This window comes from Gorilla gorilla, chromosome 9, assembly GCF_029281585.2.
Source record: "Gorilla gorilla gorilla isolate KB3781 chromosome 9, NHGRI_mGorGor1-v2.1_pri, whole genome shotgun sequence".
Classification (NCBI taxonomy): domain Eukaryota; kingdom Metazoa; phylum Chordata; class Mammalia; order Primates; family Hominidae; genus Gorilla; species Gorilla gorilla.
The window spans coordinates 112,762,312-112,789,921 of NC_073233.2; the positions used below are offsets into that span (position 1 = coordinate 112,762,312).

General features: G+C 36.1%; 1 protein-coding gene and 1 long non-coding RNA gene across 2 annotated transcripts in view; one reads left to right on the forward strand and one right to left on the reverse strand.

Moving 5' to 3' along the window:
- Positions 1–27,610, forward strand: part of LOC129525581 (uncharacterized) — a 529,016-nt gene that overhangs the window by 457,554 nt on the left and 43,852 nt on the right. The window lies entirely within an intron of this gene.
- On the reverse strand, positions 13,499–25,331 carry LOC101137790 (inactive caspase-12). The gene is made up of 7 exons (XM_004052050.5): positions 25,258–25,331; positions 24,067–24,318; positions 19,234–19,406; positions 18,083–18,317; positions 17,325–17,474; positions 14,141–14,250; positions 13,499–13,752 (listed from the first exon to the last, which is right to left on the reverse strand). The coding sequence occupies exons 1-7, from the start codon at positions 25,262–25,264 to the stop codon at positions 13,654–13,656; spliced, it is 1,026 nt and encodes a 341-aa protein (XP_004052098.2). The 5' UTR covers positions 25,265–25,331; the 3' UTR covers positions 13,499–13,653.

Consider the following 27,610-nt stretch of genomic DNA (forward strand, 5'->3'; position numbering starts at 1 on the left):
AACTACAATTTAAATATTTCTCATACAAATATAGAAAACAACGTTGTCTCAAAAGGAAATAAAATAAAAACATACTGATAAGCTGCTGAGTTAATTGCTGTGTTCAAATTGTCCTATCTATTTTTACCTTTAAAAATGTATGCCCTACTCTTTTATTACCATCTGCAGAGATGAAAAACTATAATTTTTGCACTTGAATTAAAGCCATGTTCACCTACTTTAAAAATAATAACTGATACTTCATGTCTCATGATATCAAGGAAAAAGTAGAATAAATCCATATTAAATTAATAATAATTAACATAATTAATGTATTTATGCTACCATACCATATTAAATGTTTTGAGAAAAGGGACAAAATACTTCTAGTTTATTGTTTTGATTGTTGGAAGGATCCAGAAGCAAATAATTTCTAAATAGTAGTTTTTTCTTATTTCTTAATTTCTTTTTCTTAATTTCTTAATTTCTTAATGTCCTCTGACCTGTGCTCCCCCTTTAGGTGGGCACGGGTAATACAAACAAAAAGAGCTGGAGAATGGTCCAGGTCCAAACATAGCTACTTTCAAACCCTTGATAACTGGGATGAAAAACAAGAATTTCGTGATGGTATTGTTTAAAAAAGAATGAAAGACTAACTTGCTTTTCTTAGTATTTACTAAATCAGAAACCTTGCTGTACACACACACACACACACACACTTTCTTAAACATAACGAAGCTGCTTGTATTGGTTTTTTGCTTCTTTATGTTTTCCTTTAATATTATAAAATTGGATAAAATGTTTGAATGCCATTATTTTACTTTTCTTAACTCTGTGTGTAGAGTGTTATGCAGTTTTTTTCTTCTTCATATAATTTACAATCCTTTAGATTGTAAAAGTTACGTTTTTCTCATTTTCTTTCTTTGTAAATGGTAGTGGGTAGCAATTTGTGGATTTAGGTGAAGTGACATAGACTTTCCTATGTCACTTCTTTCACAGGAAGAAGTGTTTAAACTATAAACTGAGGAGGAGAAAATATCTAGGAAAAGAGAAGAAAGTTGGCAAAACCATGGTCTCCTTCTTCCTGAATTTGTAACTTGGCCTACAAAGAAAGCATCAGTCCTACTACACAGGAAGAGTCAACACTCGGAGGAGGCCTTCTGCACTTTGTCCTCTCCTTCTTTTCACTCCTCATAATGGGAAAGAAAGTAAGTTATCTAATCTGTGAAATAAGAATATGTTGCATATAATCAGTTTGGCCTCTTCTTCATCTTTTTGGAGGGACATATGCTTAGAAAACACAGTTTTCCCCTCTTATCTTTCTTGGGGGACATGTTCCACGATTGTCAGTGCATGCCTGAAATCTATGATAGTACTGAACACTAAATATACGGTGCTCATTCCTGTACATATACTATGATAAAGTTTAATTTATTAATTAGGTATAGTAAGAGATTGATAATAATATCTAATAGTAAAATAAAAATATAAGAAGATACTGTAAAAATGTTACGTAGATATAGTCTTTCTCTCCCTCTCAAAATCCTGTAATATTCAGACCATAATTGACTGCAGGCAAATGAAACCACAGAAGACAAAACACGGATAAGGCGGGACTATCGTATTCATGCTCTTCTCTGCTATGAAATAATTTTACCACATTAGGGTCTGTGAATGCAGCCAGGGGAAGGGTGCTATTATGGGAGAGTGCCTCACTTTCAGGCAAAAGATATTCAAAATAATCTTAGGACACCAACTTAATGGTAAAGGAGTTTTGCTTATTTCTAACTATCTGAATAGGGTGTGGACTTCTTAGTTTGTTCACAATTAAACAGAAGGGAGAGAAACATGATTATTTGGAAGTTCTGATTAATGTTTAACACTCTTGAAAATATAATGGAGTAAATGCATCTAATCATGGTCATTTACTCTTTTGCCATGACAATAAAACACTTTGAACTTGAATCCTAAAAGATATTTAAATTCTTATCTATAAATGATTTGATTTCTTTCCCATCTAGCCTAATCTCTGGTATATTTAACATGATGAATCCATATATATTTTGGGAACATACACTTTATTTGAGAATTTATTCCATTCCCTAAGTATTTCTGAGCACAAATTCTATTTTATATAATTTGGTAGGTTCTGTGCAGATGAAAATAAAAGGGGGATCGTTTACCCTAATAAATGCTTATAGTTTTAGGAAAGGATAGACATTAAACAAAAAAAAATTGGTAAATATATAATTACAATTTGTGACACGTACATTGAAGGATTTTTTAAAATCTCATTTTTATGCCAGTAAATAACAGGATATCCAGTTTAGATTGAGGATCAGAGAAGTCATCTCTGAGGAAGTGCCTCTTAAGATGATGGCTGAAGAAGGCATATGAGTTAGCCCAATGGACCATGAAAGGAAAATTACTGTATTACAAGCAGAAAAAAACAACATGTGAATGCCTGGAGGCCCTGAGGCCCTTAGGTGAGAAACTGCTTGTCTGCATGTGGTTCAGAGAAAACAAATGATATAAAACGAAGTTAGCAGCGTCGGAAAGGTTTGTTAAGGATTTTTTTTTTTTTAAGATTTTGTAAGACCACTCAGGCTGTTGTTTCGAGAATGAATCAGAGGCAGGAGTAGGGTTGGCGAGGATGCAAAAGAGATGGGGATATCTAATATTACTTTAGCAGACTCTCTCCTTTCTGTCACTTGTTATCCTGTGAAGATATCACTTGCTGCCCAATGAATGAAAATTAGGAAAATTGGTCTCCTGTTTTCTCATGCTCAGGGAACATCTTCTTTTCTGTACTTTTCTTCAGACAGGGAAGAAGATCAGTGAAGTAATAAGAAATACACATATTGGTCTCTAACCCCAGTCCCTAGCACAGAACTCCTAAAATTATTGCAATTTTCTGAGCAATAGAGGTGCTAAAAGAATCTTTTGTTCTAATGTTTAGCTCTGCCCTGATTCCTGAGACAAAGCTCCTAGTAACATTGTAGATAAAGGTGGTAGGTTAATTGTTTGTTCTAATATTTGGTCTTTGATGTAGGGTCTTGGCACAGAGGTCCTAAATCCTTTTGAATTTCCTGGGTAATAGAAGTATCTTTGGTTGTAATGAGGTGACTTGGTGGGTTTTAGGATGGGGCTGGTCACCAGAAAAACTAAACCGTGGTTATATGCTTGGAGCTTTCATCCCCACCCCCCATTCCTGAGAGAGAAGAGAAGGGCTGCAAATGGAGTTGATAATCAGTCATGGCTACATAATGAAGCCTCCATAAAAATCTTTAAACTATGGGGTTCAGGAGCTTCTGAGTTGGTGAACACATCTGAGTGCTGGGAGGTTGGTGCACCTCAACTCCATAGGGACAGAAGCTATCCTTCCAGACCTCACCCTATGTACTTCTTCCTCTGGCTGTTCATCTGTATCCTTGGTTATATCCATGATTAATAAGCCAGTAATTCTAAGTAAACTGTTTCTCTGACTTCTGTGAGCCACTAATGCAAAACATGATTTATAGCTGGTTAATAGGAAGTATTGTTGATAACCTACTACTTGCAGTCGGCCTTTGAAGTGGGGGAAATTTTTATGGGAATAAGCCTTTAACTTGTGGGATCTGACACCATATTAGTCCATTCTCATGCTGCTAATAAAGACTTACCCAAGACTGGGTAATTTATAAAGGAAAGAGGTTTAGTTGACTCACAGTTTAGCATCTCTGGGGAGACCTCAGACAACTTACAATCATGGCAGACAGGGAAGCAAACATGTCTTTTTTCACATGGCAGCAGGAGAGAGAATGAGAACCAAGTGAAGGGAGAAGCCCCTTATAAACCATCAGATCTCATGAGAAATTACTATCACAAGAATAGCATGGGTAAAATAGCCCCCATGATTCAATTACCTCCCATCAGGTTTCTCGCAGGACATATGGAAATTATGGGAACTACAATTCAAGATGAGATTTGCATGGGAACACAGCCAAACCATATCAGACACTATCCAGATCCCATTATCTATCTAGATAGTGTCAGAATTAAATTGAATTATAGGAAACCCAGCTAGTGTCTGCCGGAGAATTATTTGGTGTGTGGGGCAAGACTCCCATACATCTAGTGTCAGAAGTGTTGAGTTGAGTGATTGGTTGAGTGCATGAGACTAGAAATAAACAATATGATTTTTTCTTAAATCTCAGAAGGCCAACACTTTGCTTTTCTAGTTCTGAAATAATCAGAAAATAGGAGTGTCATTTTGCTGAGAATTGCCGTTTCAGACCAAAGATACACTGAACTTCAGAAAAAGATTAAGCAGTTCTGAGAATCAAGGGCTATGAAAGTAAAATGAAAATAAGGCAGAGAGGAAGGAAAAAAGTGTGACTTCCTATTCTCATGCCTCAGTGTGTGTGTGGGGGGGGGGTGGTGGGAGTGTATGTGCGTGCTCATATATGCACTAGTTTAAGAATCTAGTATGTTTCAATTACTTTTAATATTTCAGTTTGTCTTCAAAATCCATGTCTTCTTCCAGAGGTCCACTTTCAATAACAACAACACTTCTACTTGCCTTTCTTTAGAAACTTAAACTATCATAAAGGTCATTTCTCTTTTCCTTCTTGAATTATTCAAAGTCTGGTGCCTTAGACTTTCTTCTTCTGCCCAGACTATGCTAACACTGATGAAACCTGGGGAATCTATTCCTTTGGGTTGGGGAATATTCCCTATTCTCTCCAACAGTAAACATTAAAGATGAATTTCTTCCTAAATTACTTAAGGGCAGACACACCAGTTCTAATTATATTACATTTTCTCTAAAGCACACATAGTTTAGTCTCATTAAGGAATATAAATTTATCCCATCAATTAGACTTTGACCTGACTTGAAAAACGATAGCCTTAGTATTATGATGCTGAGAAGCATTTGCCTCCTTCCCAAGTCTTCTTTCAATACAGAAAGACACTACATTAGCTGAGAATGCAATATGTGGGAAATTGCCTTGATGCAGTGGAAGCACTAACTGGTGAGCTATCCCAGAGGTCGAGGAACAGAAAGGCTTTCAGACCAAATTAAAATGACCAAACCACATGGCTTATTAAATTGATTAAAATACTGAGCAAAACACAAGGAGAATGAAATGGGGTAAGGTAATTCACTTAGATAGGTGCAGACAGGGTGAAAGGACTACACTCCCTGAGTCCTAGGGTTCACAATGTGCATAAATCTTGCTTCTCTTTTGAAACATCAGCCTTCATGGGTGCTGGTTCAATGTTGAGGGCCAGAGTTAATGTCTGAACAGAGAAGGGCCCCAAGGGAAGATATCCTGAACCAAGGACACAAACCTCCTCTTTCAGAGAGGTGCAGGAGAAGTGTGCTTGATGCAAGAGTAGCAACAATTCATTTGTTCAACAGCCTTTGGTTTTATTTGCACTTTTGGGCAGGATCAGAATAGAACCATACTTGGTATCTTATTGAACTTCTTGGGTAGGACTAGAATAGAACCATGCTGTGTGTCAACAAGTGGTGGCTAATTGAGGTTTAATAAAGTTCTTGATCAAGAAGAAGTGGCATCCTCAAGATGTGGGTCTTTTCATCCTTTGCATCTAAGCAGCATATTTTTGTTCCATCACATTTTCTATTTATTCTATCTCTGGTTGTCATACAGGTTACTAACTTACTATCTGTTTTACCAGATCATCTGAATTCTACCTATGTCTCACAAATTACTTCTTTTTCATTATATATAATAAACCTATCCTGTGGGTTTTGCCTATATCTCACATGCTTATTTTCCAGCATATTATTGTCCATGTTTAGCACTTCTTATGAATTCCATCCATCCTATTTGTTTTTTAATCTTCTATAGCAGAACTGAATATTCTCAACAGTACAGCAAAATCCCATTACATAATGCCATTAGCCAATCCATCTAATTTGATTACTGTTATAATCACAAAATTTGTTCATTGTATTCCCCAATATTTTTCCAGACCAAAAAAAGAGAGCTTGCATTTTTAAAGGAATTAAGAGACATTTGTCATACTTCAATTGAGAGATGATTTTTGCCTTAGCCTGGGCCTACCACACCGGATGTGGAAAAATGGATGAAACTGAGAGAAAATTAGCAGAACTAGGTGACTGATTTTATGTGGGATTTGCAGGAGAAAAAGATATCAAGGATAACTCCAAGTTTTTTGGTTCTGTATAAGTATCACTCACTAAGAAGTGTGGGAAGAATGAAGGAAGAGTTAATTGAGGAGTAGAAAGATGTGATAAATATAAATCCAGTTTTGGAATTATGTCCCAAAAATATACCAGTTGTGAATTTGTTAAATATTGATGTGAAACTTAGAAGACAAATCTATTGAGTATATACAAAGTTGGGAATATAGCAACATATAGATGACATTGAATACAATGAAATTATATGATTTCATCTAAGAAGAAAATGTAGAAGTGATAAGAGAAGTCAGTGGATCAATATATATGACTATTTATACATACATATTTATAGTGTACTACATGCAGGCCAATGTTTTAGTTTTTTATTCTGTCAACTTAACTAAGCTGAAACTAAGTTTCTCAGAATTCCTCTCCGTATGTAGTTCCAGGTTAGCTTAGTCCACAGGAGCTGTTTTTTCCTGAGATTTGGAAGATGAGAGTAAAGCAGCAACCATAATTTATTAGATATGGAAGCCTGGTGAAAAACACGAGCCACGTTGCAACTTAGGTCTGTCGCCACTCTTGTGGTTGGTTGGAGAAACAGCCAGGCCCACAGTTCCTGCGGGTCCAGTCAGTTTTCTCCTTCAGCTTCCTCAATTCTTCAATCAGATGATTACTTAGATCCAGGTATGAGTTTAACATTAGCTCCTTCTGCAGAACACACCCATCTCCAAAGTTGGAAGCATAGCAACAGTGAGAGACTGGAATGAGTTTAGTCCAGTCTTTTGGTTTTTAGCTGGTTCATACAGGTTTTAGGTTGTCTTGCTTCCTTATCATCAAGTCTATTTTCACTCACCTCTTGCTTACCCTGCCAGGTACCCTACAGGCTCCAGTCATAGACAAAAAAGCATCAGCTTCACATAGACCGTTGAAACAGCTTTCAGAGGATTCTGCTTCTCTGATCAAATTCTGAATGATACAGGTACAAACAATCTGATTCTGCTTTTGTGGTAATGCTACTGTAACACTAAGAAGAGCAGAATGATTTTGATAAGTTACATAGGACACAGCAGTGCACTGTACCAGTCATTAAACAATTATTTATCAACTTTAATTTCATCCTTTCATACTTTGCTCTATGATCTCAGGTTTAGAATTCTGCAAACCCTACTTTTCCTTAGTCGGATAGCTTTTTATTAGATTTTGCCAATAAGGGCTGAAATAAGTGCAGTGGCATACCATATGAGTATGGTGATGAGAAGGGGTATTATTTTGGGCAGTGATGGTAATGGTAGCAAATTCTAAAGTGAGAATGTGCCTAGCAGGTAAGAGGAAAAGCTTGGTGGGGTTTGAATTTGGAGAGGTAGCCCAGAAGATAGTTCCTTTAAGTGCAAAGCAAACGTGTAGAACCTGTGGGCAATAGGAGACACCAGCTAACATGTAACTTGTGTATAGTGACCAATACGCATATGGAAGGATGCTTAACCAATTTATAAAGGAAATACCTAAAATTTAAAGTGATTTTATTTGTGGCTTGACAAATCAACAGGATTAACTATATATCACATTGATGAAACTATAGATAAATGGGTCCTGTCACTTTCTGCTCACAGATAGTACCCATTTGGACAATTTTCTTAACAATACCTTACACAGAAAAGTTAAAATTTAATGCTTTTGACTCTTTTCAGTTCTGAGAGTTTATTCCAATAATTTTATCATGCAGAAACTTAAAGGTATATGTACAAGGGAATTTTTATTACAGAAATTCTTAAGATAACAAATTTAGAAATTACCTAAATTCATAAAATAAATTCTAGTACACCTATTAAAAGGAATATTGGGTAGCTATTAAATGTGGAAACAATGCACGGCAGAGGCAGCCAGTTGAGACCCAATATTGTTTTTTCCTTTCCTAATAGAATCCCCAGTATTTAGCTAATCATGTGGTAACATGCAATGAATATGTCACTTTTCATCTCATTGCTAAGGGTTGCTCTGTTACTAAATTCTGGTTAATGGCTTATAAGCATAAATGATTCCCTGAAAGGGAGGGCAAATGTGTTTTTTTCCTCTCTTCCTCCTTGTTGGCTGGAGTATGCTTTTAATAGTAGTAATGGCTGTAGTTCCGGTAGCCACCTTGAACCAAGAGGTGACCTTTGAAAGGCAGGCACTCACAGAGGAGTGACAGAAAAGACAGCTGGTGGCAGTGGGCAGGTGGGACAGAGAGGGGATGAGAAAAATCAGAAAATTATGTAAATATGGCACCCTAAAGTTGTACCATAGATTGTCATCCCCAAGATTTCTGAATTTATTCCATTTATGTCACCTATTCTTCACATATCTGTTACTCAATTTAATTCTAGGTGATTATTTTTAAGTAAAATTGAAAAGCAGGTCATAGAGTGGCTTGTACAGTATGCTTCTCATTGTGTATGTCTTTGTATGTGAGGAGACAAAGAAAGACAGAAAGGTGAAAATGAGAGAACATATGGCATCTTGTGGAACATAGATGATTTTCACTTCCCTCTTTATAATTTTTAGTTCTGTTTGGATAGTTTTACAAAATTGCCAATGTTCTCAAGATTAAAACAAAATAAAGAGTTTTTAGTTTACATAACTAAGCCTTCATCTAGATGAAAAGTTAATCACTAGACACGTGCAAACATATATTGGTAATTTATTTTAAAAATTTACGTCATTTTGATAGTTTTTAATAGTAACTATTAAGGATTAAACTTAGGCTGGCCTTTATATGTGCTTATAGGTTAACTTATAGGTGAACTCAGGTATAAAACATGTTCAAGTATTATTGGTTTATTAAAAAATATCATTTGTAGTTCCCTAAAAAATATGTATTATTAAAAATATCCTATGAAATAATGAAAAATAAATCAAGAAAGATGAGAATCCCTTCTATAAATATAAATATGGGATTTCAAAATCAACTATTAGCAAAATTATTTTAAGTGTAGAAGAAATAAATAAACCTACATTACAAAGATGTCATACTAAGAAAGCAATCACTGCTTCATATTAGACCACTGGCTAGTATGATCATATAAGTATTCTAAATACAAAGATTATACTTTCCATTTATTCTATCTATTCTACATGAGGACTTCAAATAACACTGAGAGATGAATCATATGAAAAATAGCAATGTAAATATATATTTAATTATATAAAAGCTAGCTAAAAATCAACAGGAAACATATTTAATCAGGAAACTAGAAGAATTCCTATTAAGATAATAATTCAGAATATTTGCTATCATTATTTTAATTGGCTATATAATCTAGACATATAATAAATATAAAACTTTATGAAAATAAAATAAAAACTGTGGATATTGGTGAGAAAGAAATCTAGAATTTGTGGATAATAAAATTTTATGTAATTAATTTTCAAAGGATAAAACAAAAAATTATCTAGATCCATGAATTGAATGCTCAATAAAGCTGCTAATATGGATATATAATTTGATATTTACAAAAACTGCATATATGTATATATATAATTTACATATTGATATGGTTTTCCTGTGTCCCCACCTAAATCTTATCTTGAATTGTAACTCCCACAATTCCCACATGTCGTGGGAGGAACCTGGTGGGAAGTGGTTAAATCATGGAGGTGGGTCTTTCCTGTGCTGTTCTCATGATAGTGAATGAGTCTCATGAAATCTGATGGTTTTTTAAAGAGGAGTTCCCTGCACAAGCTCTCTCTCTTTGCCTGCCCACATCCAGGTAAGAAATGACTTGCTCCTCCTTGCCTTCTGCCATGATTGTTCCTCCGCAGCCTCCCCAGCCGTGTGGAACTGTAAGTCCATTAAACCTCTTTCTGTGGTTAATTCCCCAGTTTTGGGTATGTCTTTATCAGCAGCGTGAAAACGGACATATATATTTAAGAATCTAGGGAATCTGTCATTTTTTTTTCCTTTACATCCACAGCATTGATCAGTTAGAAATGTTAGAGGAAAAACATTCTTATTCAAAATAGTAACAAAATACAAAATGTCTAGGTATATCCTGATTCACAAATTTGAGGAAGTTATACAAAGAAAAATATAAACATTTGCTCAAAAATTAAAAAATGCATGACAATAAATTTGAAAACCATAGCTCTATATAAACAAATGTACACATTTAAATTCCATTAGAACCCTATTTTAATTATCAGAAAACTTATACAGTCATTATAAAATTTACCTGGAAACACACACAGTATGTGACTAAGGACAGTAAGAACAAGAAAGGGCTAAAGAGGATGATCAAACAGTAATTAGCAATGTAATACAGCGTAAGTCCTGAAAGATGAATCGGTGAATGTAACACTAATTATCTCTACCATAAACAGTTGCCCACTGTGTGGCAGGCAGTGCAACAGGGAGGTGCTACATGCACATAATATTACACCTGCTCAATATGAGTCAGATACTAGCACGCCCACTTCATACCTGGAAACTGGTGTCAGATAAGCTAATTTATTAAAAGTACTATAATTAGTAATCTGAAAATTTATGATTCAGAAGGAGTCATTACACTATGAAGATGCTAATCAAAGAGAATGATTACCTGATTTTCAGTGTTCTAGACCGTATCTCCAGAGACCTAATTGTGGTTTGCTTTTTATAATGGAGGAATATGAGATTACCTGTTGTATGCTTATGTCGAAACTTTTTCTTTAAGCTAGTTTGAGTCAGTTTCAATCCCTCGTAGTAAAAGTTTCTCTAAAGTAGATACCAATGTCCAGTATTTTTCTTAAATATCATCCAAGACACCCATTCCATAACACATTATAAATTAATATTAAAGACAATGTTACAATTGCTGTGTATATATATATGATTATATATATATGATTCAAGTGGTGTATCATTGACAACTGGTAATTCATTGGAAAAAATCAATAATATCCTCATGTCACATTTCACTGCAAAATCATATTGTTTAGAGAATGAATTCATAAAATTTAAAGAAGAATAAGATATTTAAATATATCTTTAATATAATTGTAAGAAATTATAGGTAGTGATACAATATTTAAGCTTGAAAATATAAAAACAAACACAGAAGAAAATATAAATGGATTCTATTACTGAAAGTGTGAGTATTCCACATCACATATCATACAGAAAATATAATATCAAAGAACTAACTAAAAATATTATATGACCTAATGTTATATGAGCTAATACACTGTCATATATAAAGGATTTATACAAACTGATAAGGAAAACACATATAAAATTTGAAATAAAATTTAAAAAATAAATTAACAGTTCACCAAAACACAGCAAATAAAGTGGTTAGAATGTCAAATAATGTCAATAACAAAAGACATGTCAATGAAACTGACTATTTTTACCTATTATATCAGTAATGATTTTTAAAAAAAAAAAATTCCTCTACCTACCAGTCATTATCTTGAATTTCTTCTATGCATATAATTTGGCAACAAATTTTGGCAATAATTTATCAAACAGTTTAAGTGTATGGATCCAGTAATTCTACTTTTTAGTAATACATTCTAAGAATATAAACCTCTTTCTAGACAAAAGTAAAAGTTAAACATATTCATAATCATATCAACCTAAATGCCCATCAATGATATACTGGAATAAAATGTGGCACATATACACCATGGAATACTATGTAGTCATAAAAAGAATGAGTTCATGTCCTTTGCAGGGACATGGATGAAGCTGGAAATCATCATCCTCAGCAAACTAACACAGGAACAGAAAACCAAACACCATATATTCTCATTCATAAGGGGGAGTTGAACAATGAGAACATATAGACACAGGGAGAGGAACATCACATACAAGGGCCTGTCCAGGGGTGGGGGCTAAGTTGGGGGAGGGCATTAGGACAAATACCTAATGCACACGGGGCTTAAAACCTAGATGATGGGTCGATGGGTGCAGCAAACCACCATGGCACATGCATACCTATGTAACAAACCTGCACATTCAGCACATGTATCCCAGAACTTAAAATAAATTTTAAAAAAAGAAAAAGAGAGAGAAAAAAAGAAAAGAAGAAAGAAAGAAAGAAAGAAAGAAAGAAAGAAAGAAAGAAAGAAAGAAAGAAAGAAAGAAAGAAAAAATAAATAGGAGACTTCAGAGAAAATAACAGATAAGAATCAGGCCTAACTTGCAGCTCGCACCTGGACAGACAGAGCAGCAGGTGGAGCTAAGCTGTGGGGACACAAAAGCGTAAGAATGATACAATTGTCTTTGGGGAATTAGGGGACAGGGTGGGAGTGGGTTGAGGGATAAACGACTACACATTAGATACAGTGTACCCTGCTCGGGTGATGGGTGCACCATAAATCACCACAAAAGAACTTATTCATGTAACCAAACACAATCTGTTCCCCAAAACTTATTGAAATAAACAAAAAGTAAAATAAAATAAATGAATATTGAAATCAACATCTAAAAGTCAGGTGAAAGTTAAATAGTATGCCCTATATATACCTGACGAATATTATAAACTTAAAAGTTATATTTAGGATAGTTTTATTACTAGTAGTAATGTTATAACAATATAATAAAAGCACACAAAATTGTATATACAAAATAAATAAGCTATATAAAAAACTTGAGTTTTTATGAATAGTTTTAAAAAGGTTGATGATGATTATTTCTTCATTTTTTTATGATTTTTAATACTTAATTTTTTCTCATATAAGCATGACTTACTTTATGACAAAATTAGAAAACAAGCACAATTTTATAATAAAAATTTATTAAGCATTAATTTAGCAAAAATATGAGATTGATTTTAGCCTGGTATTTGAAAAGGTGGACAGCTGAGCAGTTTGGTATAAAAATATTCTTAATCAAAAATTGACCTTTTCTAATAGCAGATTCATAGACACCATAATGCCTTCATTTTCCTAGAGAAAGTAGAAGAAAGGAACATGAGTAATCTGGCTATTTTCGGTAAGATGTAAATATAACTAATGTCTACTGTGAGAAATACTTTTACAAAAGGGCTACAGATCTGTCATCCCCAAATGGGAAGATCTGTACTAGGGTCTCATTGCCTCAGCATAGATTTAGCAGCTAGTGGGACATATGGTACAGGAAAGCCTCATCACAAAGAGAGGAGAACATGACTCACAAAAACTGACTTTTGGGTGAAGAGAGACAAACATTGGCTATACATCACATTTCCAATGACTTTACTTTCTGCATACATCAGAATCCAATATTCCCCATTCGCTGAGTAGTTCCTTGAGGGAAATTAGACATAAAGGATCTTCTGGCTGACCACTATTGGGCTACCATTAGTTATACAACCATTGTACTATGACTGATGTCATATAAAACCAGGGTTTCACTGGGGGTCACTAAGAAAAGGCAAATAACACGAGCCTCTATAACTAGTGGGCAGCTGACATGCCATCATTATTCTCCGTTCTATCCAGACTTTCTGAATAGACTAAGCAGGGAGCACCCAAATCCACTTCTAGAATGTATTTACCTGAGTTGCTTCTTATGAGTTTTAATTCCCAGGAAAGAGATAGAAATATCGTGTCATGGATAGTCTTTCAATGGTGGGCAACTGGGTCAGTACATTTGGGGTCTCAAATGAATGTTGAACCTCAAGTAGTAAAGAAAGCCTTTAGAGATGTTCTAAAAGGAAAACCTGACTCTTTCAGGAGTGAGAAAAGTCATGGTGTGTATTAAGGTTGTAGCTAAGTAATGTAAACAGAAGATATTTTTAGCTTTTCCTTAGATATAGCACATTCACAAATGAATTGTTACTCTAAAAAGAATTTCCTGGGTGAACAAAGCTATCAGAGTCAGGTTATTGGGAAAACCCACACTGGTTCTATGTAGTATTTTGGAAGACCCCATCTTTGAATAAACTTGGAGTACGGGAAGGATTGTCAAGATGAATTAAGAGCTTTGGGATTTCTTATAAAAATTCACAAATGGTTCTCCAAAGTTTTCTGGGGCATAACATTGAAAATAAAAGAAGACCCTACCTTTCGAAAAATTTCCTCTAGATGATGACTCCAAGAATACTCTTTGAAGTAGTAGATAATTTGGGAAATGAAGACAGAGCCATTTATTTCATGTCTCGAAGAAACATTATCTGCAAATAAAAGGCATCAAAATATTGGAGGATGTGATCTTTTATACATGTGGAAGACTCCTGGAGACATAACTTTGGGAAAAAAAATCTGATTTTGTTTCTTTGGAGAAGAGAGGGAAGCCAATGCTAAATAAAGATGGACCTCCAACTTCCATACCAGGCCCAGAAAAAGCCATCATGGACCTTCCTCACTCATAAATCACCTTGATTTTCTAGTAGGCTAGACTGAAGTGATATCCTCTGGGTTTGCAAGTAGTGGAAAAGAGTGTAAGTCCTTTCAGCACTAACTACATAACAGAAAAATAATACAGCCTTGACATTCCTGGATTCTGGGAATGTCATCCTGACTTGTTTCATGCTATATTTTTTTTGCACTTTTTGTTATGTTGTATAAAAATATTTTCAAGGACTGCTTCTGTTTACCATTTCAAGATGACCAAGTTGCTCCTATAATTTAGAAAAAAAAGGCAATACTTCTCTAACTACTACTTTATTTGCCGCCAGCTGCTGATTTCTTCTTACTTTTTAAAGTCAAAATTCCAATTCGGTCTATATTCACCATTCCATTTCCCTTATCCTGCTCACTCCTATCAGGCTTCTCCTTCCTATACCTAACATCAGCTTTGCCAAATGGCTTTCCCCAAGGTAACCATTACCTCCAAGTTACTAAATCGAATAGTCATTCCTCAAGCCTCACCTTCACCTGATCTTTCATTCACATTAAAGTCTGACAACGCATACTCCTTGTGTACTTTCTTATTCTCTGATTCTACTTTGTGAGTCAAATTTGCTGGTTCCTATTTCTCTAATATTGAACTCTAGGGTAATTTTAACCTCCATTTCAAGGCCTCTTCTCATGCGATTCTCAATTCTTAGATGATTTCATCCATTTTTAAGATATTAAATATTATCCTTAGGGCAGCATCTCTCAAAATTTTATCCCGAATGCAAATCTCTCCTCTGAAATATACAACTGTGCCGCTCTCTACTCTTCATTTCATCTTAAAATATGCCAAAGCACCTCAAAACTTACTGCAAAACTCACGTTTTAATTGATGCCCCACCATTTACTTGCATGCTGGAGTCACTTCTATCACACCTTCTTGTTCACCTGACATATATTCACCAAACCACTGGGTGGTTAGTCATATTATTTTTGTATACTAATTGTTTCTTAGATACAACTTATTACATCCCAAGACTATCAGTATCATCTATGGCTTGCAATATTGTGCTAGCATTTAACCTGTCCTCATATATCGACTCTTGCTGTACTATAATGTATTCCACACTGAACCTCCAGAATGGTCTTCAAAAACAAAAATCTTATCATTTAATTGCTTACAGCCTACTAGAATTTCCTGTTACTATTAGTATGAAGGACCATATAAGCCCTCAGGTGTTTCAGTGCCTGCCTCACTCTCCAGCCTCTCCACTAGCATCTCTCCTGATGCTGTGTTCCAGCCACTCAGCCTCCTCTCCTAAGCTCCTTTTTTGTCTGTAAGTTCTCCATACGCACTGCCTTTCCTGACTAAAAAGTTCTGCTCTTACCCTTCATTTGTTAACTCCTTCATTTCTCAAATGTGAACACATATTTTTTAAGGCTTTTACCCGAGTTGACAATTATTATTTATTCTTATATTGTAACTTTGTTTTTCCCACAGTTAGTGCCTGCCTTTCTGACTGCAAACTCCATGAAGTTCAGTAACCATACCTGCTTTAATTGTGTATCCTATGTCCTGCACCAAGCCCAGGCTTAGCACACAATTACATGTAAAAGAAAGAAGGAAAGAAGGAAGGAAGGAAGGAAGGGAATAAGGAAGGGAGGAAGGAAAAGAGGGAAAGAGAGAGAGAAAGAGAAAGAAAGAGAGAGAAAGAAAAGAAAGAAAGAAAAAGAGAGAGGGAGGGAGGGATCGAGAGAGGGAGGGAGGGAGGAAGAAAGGAAGGAAGGAAGGAAGAAAGGAAGGAAGAAAGGAAGGAGAAAGAAACAATTTTGCATATTATATTGTATTTCCCCAACTAAATTAAGTATACTTTCAAAATTTGTACCAGGCCTTGTATACCTCTTTAACTTCCTTCAACAGCTGTAAGTGTAGAACTTATTATTCAAATAAAATCTTATTAAAACTCGAATACATTACATGAATACAAGGGAAGCTACTCTAGTTATTTATTCCCCAGGCTGGACTCAGAGTGTCCTCTAGTCCCTCAGTGCTCACATGCAGCCACAAACAACAGCCCTAATCACAACAAAGCTTTTAAGAAAGGCAGAAAGTCAGGCCCCACCCCAGACCTACTGAATAAGAAATCTACTGAATAAGCAAACTACTGAATAAGAAATCAAGTGATTTCTATGTTGATTAAAATTTGAAATCCCTAAATCAGAGCATTTAGAACTGTGAACTGTGCAAAGGAGGTATTTAAAAATGGCTCCTGTTCTCCAAATCATTGATAGAATAATATTGTGGATGATTGTTAAAGAGATTTCCTGCAATTCTGACCATGAGCAGTCAAGAATATTCTCTATTTTTCCATTGTATTATGACTTTCCTGCCAAAGGACTGATTTTTTATTCAGTGACTTCACTATCCTAAATTAGTTAACATTTAGGCATTTAAATGTTAACTAGTTTCCTGAAACTAGATTAATAATAATAGGTCAAGAGTTACTGGGATGTGTGGAGCAAGTATAATGGTTTTAGTGGTTGGCTTCTTTAATTGCTGGGAAGTGTCTGTGGAGCTACACTGTGAGAAAATGATACCTTTCTGTGCCATTGCGACATTCTAAAAACAAAATCAAATAATGCCTCACTTTTTGTAGTTAGATTATTCCAAGTCTTGATGCTCACCAAAGTCCTTCCAAAGTCCTGTTAACTTTGAACGTTTCTTCCCAAATCAAGATTTATAGCTTTCTAATTATGAAAGTCTCAGCATTTTAAATCTTTTCTCCACCTAAAATATCCTGGTAATTAGAGAAGAAATGCTCTTTTTGGTGATAAGATATGATCATAGCCAAGCCTACTATCTAGAAACCTACTAAGAAATTTAGAAATTATTCTCTCTGAAATCACTTACGTGGTGTGGAAGATTTGAAAGCAATGAAGTCCTTTTCCACATGAGCCTTTGTAACAGCATCATTACAGATGTTACCTTGCAAGAGCCGACCATGAGTGTCTGCACTGGCTTTTCCACTGTCAGTGGTGAACCAAACAATCCCAGCACCATCTGAGAGAGACATTATGTCTTATGAAAGATGAGATATTTATACATACACACACATACACACAGACATACACATGTGCACACACATACGCATATGCACACACATACACATACACATATACACATACACATACACACATACACATATGCATAGACATACACACACACATATACATATGCATACGCATATGCATACACATACACAATACTGTCTCTTTTACCATAATACCTTTACTTTAGTACATTTTATCATGGCATTACTTAAAAATCATGTATTACTTGATCATGACATTACTTAAGGTACTTACCTTACTACTAGAAATACCGCCTCACTTACCGGGAACAAAACAGAGCCCACTTGAGTTTAGAACAACCATGTTGACAACATAGTCCCAGATGATTGGGATGTTTCCAATTATTGTACTTACAGTTTCTTTAAAAAATGGTAGGGACTTAATACAATTTCGAAGTGCACTGGACCTAGTAGTACTGAAATGTTGTTTCTCTTGCCCATCCCTAAGAAAATGAACACCAGGCTAATTTTTAAAAGTGCACAGCCACTCCCTGGGGTCTCAAAATCAAGATTTACAGCTTTCTAATTGGAGACTCACTGCCTCGGCAGGCTTGCATGATGACGACCTTGGGTTTGTCTTTCAGACTCTGGCAGTTACGGTTGTTGAAAATTTCAAAGATGGTGTCATCGTGAAGAACGTCTGGCTCTTGATCCCAGTGCTTAGTCCCACAGATTCCATTCAGGATGCCATGTGACATAAACACCAGGAATGTGCTGTCTGAGGACTGGTGCTCTGGGCGAGCAGCAAACTGCCTTAGTGCTGTTTCCATTTCCTGAAAGAGACCCTCGAGTCACTATCGAGGAAGTCTCCATGTGTATGTAGTTTGTAATCAAATAATGGGTAGGGTTCACAAAAAGGAGCCAGCACTAAGGAATCAGATGGTTTCGACTGAATAGGGTTATAAGATAAACAGTGTTCTGACATAAAACTAGAAAATTTAGCTGTATAGAATATTAAAGTTAGTAGGGTTTTTATGTAGTATCTTGCCCAGTGGTTTTTAGTAAAACCTTAGGTTTCTGAAGATGCTGGGAGATAGGATAAAATGAAGGCCAAGTGAGATGACAATACACCAATAGGACCATTTTGCTATAATCTGTTTAACAATGGAATTCTTGTAAGTTTTTATTTTAAAAGATAAAACTGACAAATATTAAAAATATGAAATTCATTCACTATGGAGCAGCAGAAAGTTAGTTTAAAATGGTCTCTCTAAAGTTTTGCAAAATAGAGCTAGAAACACAACTGTTTCATTACGTATTTGTGTGTGTGTGATTTGTTCCCCCTATACCTGCCTTTACATTAAGACACTTGCTCATGACATTATAAAAATCTCACAAGATAATTCTGTAGGTATCAGACATTTCAGGGTGCAGAGCTTTTGTCTTATGCAGACCATCAAGTAGTAGCTGTCTCCCAGATTGTGAACATTGAAAGACCCAATGTTTTTACTAAAACTCTGCTACGTAGAATTTCTGTAAATACACACATACACACACACATACACATACTCATATGCTATAAGACTGTGCATTAGAGAAGGCTAAAATCCAGGGGATCCTATTCTGGAGAAAATATAATTCCTGTAATATCATACATCTTGCTCTTTCAGCTGCCAATTAAGAGGTTGAAAACTGTCTAAAGGTGGGGGTGGAGGGGAAGCAGCTTGTTCTTCTCTCTGGAGCCATTACCTGAGCTGTGAGATTCTCTTTTATAACCACTGAGTATCCAAGGTTTTCAAGTAGATCCCGCATCCCCAAAAGGTCAAGTTCAGAACCATTTCGATTATGAAGGTAGTTGAATTCTTTGTTGCAGATGTTGAGGCCAGACGTGTTTGCCCCTCTTTCTCCATCACTGGATATATCTGCAATTAATACACATAGAATGACTTTCCCCAGGACTTTTCTCTTTTGCCTGCAAAGTTCATACACAACAGGCCAGTATAAATATAGAGTAAGTGACACAAAGTTTCTGCATGAAAATACACCCTCGTGAGGAAAGAGGCAGAAAACCAGACTGAAAGCATGTATGCGGTGTAAGTGTTCACTGTATGAAGTTGGCTTAAGTTAGGTGGTGGAGAGTTTAGACTGTGTCCCAAAATAAGATGGAAGAAACAGAAAATGTAATGTGAAGACCAATTGGTTAGATAATTTCCTGATCGTAAGGCCTTTGTGACGAGAGCTAAAGCATCCCAGTAAGTCCCCAGTGTCTTGTCTGAATGAGTAATCTTGTGTCTCCGTATTTCAAAGCATATCACCTCATCTGCCCTTTTCGTCTTTAGTTCATGGAAGTGAGCATGAGGACAAAGCTTTAACTTGCCACTGGGTTGGGCACCCTGGATTTCCAGAAGAGCTGAAAGAGAGAAAAAAATTCTGTAGCATAGTAAGCAGTAATGTCTGCTGCGTTGCAACACTGCAGATCCTTTTGCTAGGCTCTCATTCCTCAAAACTGCTTACTGCCAGTCCATGAAAAAGTTTCATAAAATGAGAAAATTGTTCATATTTAAAATGCCTAAAGCAAAAATATTGAGTACATCCCTATTTTCCTTCTGCTTCTTACTGACCTGGTTATCAACTTCTGTGTTTTTGTTAGTGCTCATGGCATGAACTTATCTTTCAGACCCAACACATTAGCATCATATAAACACAGAAACTAAGATTCAGAAGGAAGTGTAATGTTTATCTAGCCTAGTGGAATCACTACTCAGATATTTAATGTCACTTGAAATATCCCTTCTTTATTATTACCATTCTCTGAGACATCTCCCCTTTCATGGAACTCAAAACATTCCAAAGCATTCTTGAACAGTTATGTGTATTACAATCTGTGTACCTTCTAGGTATTGATATGTATTTCCCACCTCAGAATCATACAGAAAACATTTAATTCATTTCCCTGTAAAAGCCCATGAATTCTTCCATGATCAACATGTCTTTCCCTATTTTTTCATTCTTACATGAAAATACCTTCAACATAAACAACTATTGCGTTGTACTTTAATTGTGTTTACTGTATTATTAACTTAATTAGGATAGAAAAGATGGTCTTCTATCTTTGTATTTCCAGTATATTAGAATAGTATCTACCAAGATTGCTAGTTTATAAATTCTGTTAGTGAATAGTTATCCTCAAATACTTGAAAATAGCTACAAGGTATCCCCTGGTTCTTTGTTCCCTTAGGGCAACAAACCTTCTATTTCTTTTCATAGTTTTGGGTAAGAAATATTTCATCTTTTAACCACCAAATCCATTAATTTGCCTACATCTCTGCTCACCTCCTCTACTTTCTCTTTGACTACATAAAATATGTGTCCTTCCTCCTATCTAAGGTCACCGCCTCTACCTGAGCTCTCAAATCCATCCCCTCCCACCAGCAAGGGTTTTTCTCAGGTATCTATTCAGCTTCAGGTTCTATGACATCATTCTCTTCCTCTTTCCCACAGACTTATTCCTATTGACAGCAGCATGACTTAATATCTATCATTTTTTTTAAAAAAACCTTCCTGTTTCCTTGCCAATTATTGGCTCATTTCACTACTTTACTTCTCTACACAATGCCTGAAAATCATTTTGTTTTTTGCTATTTCCAATTTTTCTGTCTTATGATTTTTGTATGCAATCCAATCCAGCTGTTATCCTCAATCCTTAAATAAAATATAGTTATCAAACTACCACTGATTATATGTTGATTTCTTAGCATTCACATGGCATTCTCTAGGCTTCTGTAATGCTGCATTTTCCAGCCATTCTTCCTAACTCTGTCTGTCTTAGTTGTCGGTTCTTCCTCTCCCACAATGCCTCCAAAAGTTGTATTTTTCTATGCCAGACACTCTGTTATTCTCTATCAATGCTCTTTCCCACGTGGCATCTTCCAGTCTCAATATCTTAAAAACTATCTACATACTGACGAATCTCCAGATTTTTCACAGTCCAGATTTCTCTGAGCCCATTCATTTGCCTATTCAACATCCACCATTGGAGGTACCACATGTTCCAAAGTAAGCATACAAAACAGGACCCTGATATTGTGTATTCCTTCAAATCTGTGTCCCCTGCACACCTGTTTTCTCTGACTCAGTAAATGGCACCATACACCCCAGTTGCCAAGCCAAAAACCTAGTCATTATTAATTCTTTCCTTTCTTTCACATCCCATATCCAATCCATTAGTCAATTTGCATTGATTCTGCTGCCAAAACTAGGTCTCAAATTTAACAACTTTTCATCAGCTCTATTGCCATAAACCCGGTCTAAAAGCTATTGTTTTTCTAACTGAAATATTTAAACCGCTTTCAACTGGCCTTTGTGATGCGACGCTTATCCTATCACTCCTCGTTTAACAGCTTCTAAGGTAGTGTAAATGAAGGCAGGATGCATCATTTATCATTTTTCTGCTGTAGACATTAGGACATGCCCTTGCAGTTACAACTTACTTGGCTCAATTAGCATGTAATGATTTCAACATTGGCAGTGAAATTAAAGGGAGAATTGAGAGTACGGAGGGAAGAAAGTAAAGGGAAAGAAGGAGAAAAAGAACAGAGAAAAAAAGAAGGAAAAAACAGAAACAAGAAAAAGAATGTCAATGGGAAAGAAAATAAAACAGATGATAAGAAAAGGAAAATGAAAGAGATGGAGAAAGAAAAGTGGGAGATTAAAAGCTCCTTTATTTTTTAAAAAACTCTTAGTTGGAAACACCTTATTTACATTTTGGTAAAAGGGTGTACCAAGTTCTTACTCAGGGCAATTTATCATATGTCATATTACTTCTGCTTTTTAATGTCAACTTATTTTATGTAAACTAAGATAAAACTTAGCTTTCATAAAAACATTCTTTAATACTCACACAAGTTTAAGCACTTGTTTTAGAAATGGATGTTAACTGTAATAGATGGCCAGGAAGAGCAGAGGCTATGCAACACTCCTGGAATTTGTAAGGATCCTTGACTGCTAATAAACAGTTGTCTAAAAAAGATTCCAAAAAAAAAGAAAAAAAAAAGCAAAAACAAAACCCTGCAACGTTTTATATTGCAAATAAAATCCCGGCCTGACTCTTTAATAGCTCCATTTATACTCCCTCTAATTTCCTACTCTCCAGTCAGATTGGCTGTGACCCTCTTACACAGCAAGAGCATTACTGTCTCAGGGTCCTTGCTCTTGTTTCCCCTTTCTAGAGAACACTTTTGTTTCAGAGTTTGGCACAACTCCTTCCCCACAGTTCAAGTATGTACTGAAATGCCACCTCTGGGGAGAGGTTATGGCTAAACATCGTGGCTCACTGGCCTTTTCTTGATGCATATCCAAGAATTGGGAATATACTCATTTATATATTACGGTCTTGAGTAGGAATCAGCAAACCATGGCCTGTGGGTCAGATTCAGCCCAACACCCAGTTTTATAAATAAAGTTATACTGGGACACATATCAACACACCCATCATGTACTTATGGTCTATTGCTGTTTGTGAGCTACAATAGATGATTTGAGTCATGACACGGGCCACATGGTCCAGAAAGATTAAAAATTCATTATCTTTCAAAGAAAAAGTCTAGCAACCCATGTTCCAGAGAGAAGGAAACATCTATACCCCACTAACCCATGAATTCCCTATTCCTTCCTTAAATAGAAATCTAGATTTCCAGACATTTCTTTCTGGGGCAAAGCCACAGCTAAGCAAAAGATAATGGATATCCCCTATTGTACATTCTGTATCTGGAATGACTCTAACGTCCACTTTGTGCAACCAGAGTAGCCCAGAATAGCTAAAGGCTATCACTGAATTTAATGTATCCAACACCATTCGTTTATTTAACAGATATTTACTGAGCACCTATTATGTTTCAGGTATCATTTCCATGTGTTTGGGAAATATTCACGAACAAAGCAGACAAAGACCCCCCACATGGTGGAGTCTACATTTCAGCAGAGGGAGACATAATAATATAATGAATAAGTAAATTGTATGGAGTGATAGGGTGAGTATTGTTAAAGAAAAAGGTATACAGCAGTGTAAAAGTAATTGGGGATGATCAAGGTATTTTGTGACATTAAATAAGATAGACAGGAGGTCAGGCCCAGTGACTCATGCCTGTAATCCCAGCACTTTGGGAGGCTGAGACAGGAGGATCACCTGAGATCAGCAGTTTGAGACCAGTCTGGGCAACATGGTAAAACCCCGTGTCTACTAAAAAATAAATAAATAAATAAAATTAGCCAGGCATGGTGGAGGATGCCCGTAAAATCAGTTACTTAGGAGGATGAGACAGAAGAATTGCTTGAACTGGGGAGGTGGAGATTGCAATGAGGTAAGATTGCACCATTGCACTCCATCCAGCCTGGATGACAACAGCAAGCAAAATACTCTGTCTTAAAAAAAAAAAAAAAAAAAAGATTGGTGAAGAAGGTCCTAAGATGGGCATAGTTTATTCTCCACTTGGAGAAAGGAAAAATAAAGAAGACAAAAACTGAATAAGAAGAGTAGAGAAAGAATAAGAATGAATTACTAGCTCTTAGCCCCACAATACTTACCTGAACTCAGCTGTTTTTTGGAATTCCACAGGTGTTCCCTAAATATTTTGCCTGCAATTTGAGCTGTCTCTGTGATATCATCAACCAGGTTTTCAGCATTGCTCAACACAAATTTTAGACATTTTCCTATAAGGTGTATCTCATCTGTATTTAACACATTATTTTCCATCAAATCATCAAAAATGCCATCTAGAAAGGTCTTGATCAGCAACTTCACCATGTGGACCGGAACACCGTTGGATGGTTTCTCATCTGTGAAAATGATAGAATCTTACATATGGACAGAACTTTAGATCCCCATTCTAGGGTAGTGGTTCCCAAATTTTAACGTGCATAAGAATCACCTAGAAAGCTTAGTAAGCAGAGCTTCCTGCATCCAAGTCCAAACAATTTTTATTTGATAGGTGAGAATGGGCCCATGAATTTTCATTTATAACAATTTCTCAGGTGATGCCAAAGCCTCTGGTGCAAGGACCACATGTGGAGAAGCTCCTATCTTGTTCAATTCTCTCCATTTTCATAGATGGTGAAATAGATTCAGAGAAGCGAAGTGAATTCACTAAGGAACTTAGTGACAGCTGACTCAGTTTAGTCTTTGCACCTCCTACGATCTCTTCATTTTCTTTCACTTTTATCAATAACTAGTTTGAAAAGACATTACATTCAATATGTGTAGCATAAATGCATTCATCTGTAAAATAACACCTTTTGTGTTTCCCTTATCAAGGCTGGCAGGGAAGCTCGGTATGCCCAGATTGAGCACACATATTGTAGCTGACCCATTTGCTGCTGTAATTGAAAGTTCACACAGAGAGCAGAAATGTGGAGGAAATGCAAGTTACCTGTTCAACCGCCTGGCTTCTCACCCTCACCATAACAGAACACTTATAAAATGGGTGAGAATTTCGGGTCTGTATGAGTTAAAAGAAGAGTCTAAAATCAAAGGAAAAGTTTAAGAACAGAGATCCAGATATGTCTGCATTTCTCTTTCATTTGAGAAGTTGTAACATATTAATGAAGACACTTGGTTTGCATTTTTAGTGCTGTGCCCCAAGCTGACATATCTCCCTCCATACCCAGAGTAAAATAGTTAGCTTTTGGGAGACCCCCTCCACTCTGCCTTCTTCTTTCCCTTGAACATAACTTTCTCAAAGGACAGCCATAAACAACAGAAAAACTGAAGCCACTCACCAGCCATGGCTGCTCCTGCTCCCTGGACAGGAAAAAGCTATGAAAGCAAAAGCAATTTCAACAGGCTTGCTCTCCTCTCAGTGGACCAGCTTGTTGATATTACCCTAAATGGAAAATTCCCAGTCCTCAAATTCTCTTTTTCTTTGCCAAGATAAAATTAGACTCCTGATCTCGTGTATCACTGCTTTCCTTTGGAAAATAGGAAGCAGAAGGTGTTTTCTTCTTTTTGACATAACAAAGTGAACAGAATGAAATCATGTACACTTGCATGAGAACCCGTCTCTGTGTTCTGTTTTCCTATTTTTAACACTGTTAATAAATTAAGTTAAATCTCTGTTTGTCTGTCTGATGCCATCAGCCTCTAAATGGTCAGGAGTCTTTACTTCACTGATACTTACTCAACCCCGCAAGTGTGATTTTGGAAGTTAAGGGAAAAAGGCTAACTGAAGACTGCCAAATGGTGATACTCCCTTCACTATTTGAGAAACTCACATTAGTGATCTCTTTTCTTCTCTTTCCTGATCCACTCATTTTTAAATTGGGATGTTGTTTTTCCACAAGATCAATGTATTTTTGTTCATTAAATGAACAAGAGACTCTTTCACTTATTTTTGAAACAGATATATGTGTGCCATTAAAATCAAACAACAGAAAAGTTTATAAAATGGAAAAATGTAGATTCTTTAATTTCACATGGCAAGGTAATCACAACGATACGTTTAGCTTGTATCTGTGTGTAATATTTTAAATAATTTTACAAAACACTTCATGTAATACTGATCTTATCCATGGCTCTAATCAATGGCCTCCTAGCATTTTTTGGCCTTTACTTTATTCTGAACTGGCCTTATAGGTTGGTTTTGGCCAGCATGATGGAGCAGAGGGATCTGAAGGAGTTTCCAGTCTGAGTTTTACAAATCTTTGTGCCCTTCTTCCTCTTGAACACCTGAAGCTAAATGAGGATAAGCCTGGGCTAGATTGCTAGCTGAATAGAGACCTCATGTGAAGAAGAGCCCAGTCATCCCAGCCAAGGCCAACCTAGGCCAGCCTCCAGCCAAGTGTTTTCCCAACCTATGGGGTATCCCAGCCTTGTCAGCAGAGATGCCTACCCTACGCACAGATGATCTCAGACACAATCCTAGCAGTGACAAAAAGAAACATTCAGTTGACTGGCCACCTTGTAATAATAATAAATGCTTCTTGTATGAAGCCACTGTATTTTGGGGTGTTTTGATACTCAACAATAGATAACTAACAGACACATAATTACCTACAGATTGTTTTTTTCTATAGTGGCAGTATCTTAAAATTATATTATTGATAATTTGCTTTATTTAACTTCACAATGTGTGACAAACATTTTAAAAAATCAACACATGAAACACTATCTGATTTTTCATGGCTGTATACTATTTAAAATGTGGATAGATTACAATTTTAAAAAGTTTTGTCAGTAGTACAGAAAACACTACAATAAAAATCAGATTTTTATGCTTTTCATCTTTGGTCCCACAAACTAGGTGTAATTTCTCTATTATTTGCTTTATTTTTTGCTGACAATCTTTGGAACACCCAATGATGCCTGTTTTATCTATTTCATGATATAAAAATTACAAACAATGCTATTAACTGTCTCATATGAAAAATGAGATGTAGCTCATTCACACTGCGAATTCTCTTTCCTATTCTATCTTATATTTGATAATAGTGTGATTTCCAATTATTTCCTTGATTCATTTTGAAATAATAATATACCTAACTCTCACTTCTTCTTTCATCAATTTTGCATAGTAGCTTAATTCTCCTCTGTGTAAGTTGATCAGAGTTTCCTGGGTGCAATTTACTCCATCTCTTTTCACCTCCAATTAACACGATTTTTTTCCCAATTTCCTATTGTGGTAAAAATACATACCCCCGGCCAGGCGCAGTGGCTCACTTCTGTAATCCCAGCACTTTGGGAGGCCAAGGCGGGCAGATCACGAGGTCAGGAGATGGAGACCATCCTGGCTAACACGGTGAAAACCTGTCTCTACTAAAAATACAAAAAGATTAGCTGGGTGTAGTGGCAGGTGCCTGTAGTCCCAGCTTATCGGGAGGCTGAGGCAGGAGAATGGCTTGAACCTGGGAGGCAGAGCTTGCAGTGAGACTGGGCCACTGTACTCCAGCCTGGGCGACAGAGGGAGACTGTCTCAAAAAAAAAACCAAAAACAAAAACATACCCCCAAATTGACCATCTTAACATTTTTACATGTGGTGTTTGGTGATAATAAATACATTCATAATGTCATAACAGTCACCCCAATCTACCTCCAGAATTCTTTATCTTGTAAAACTGAGATTCTAGATCATTAAA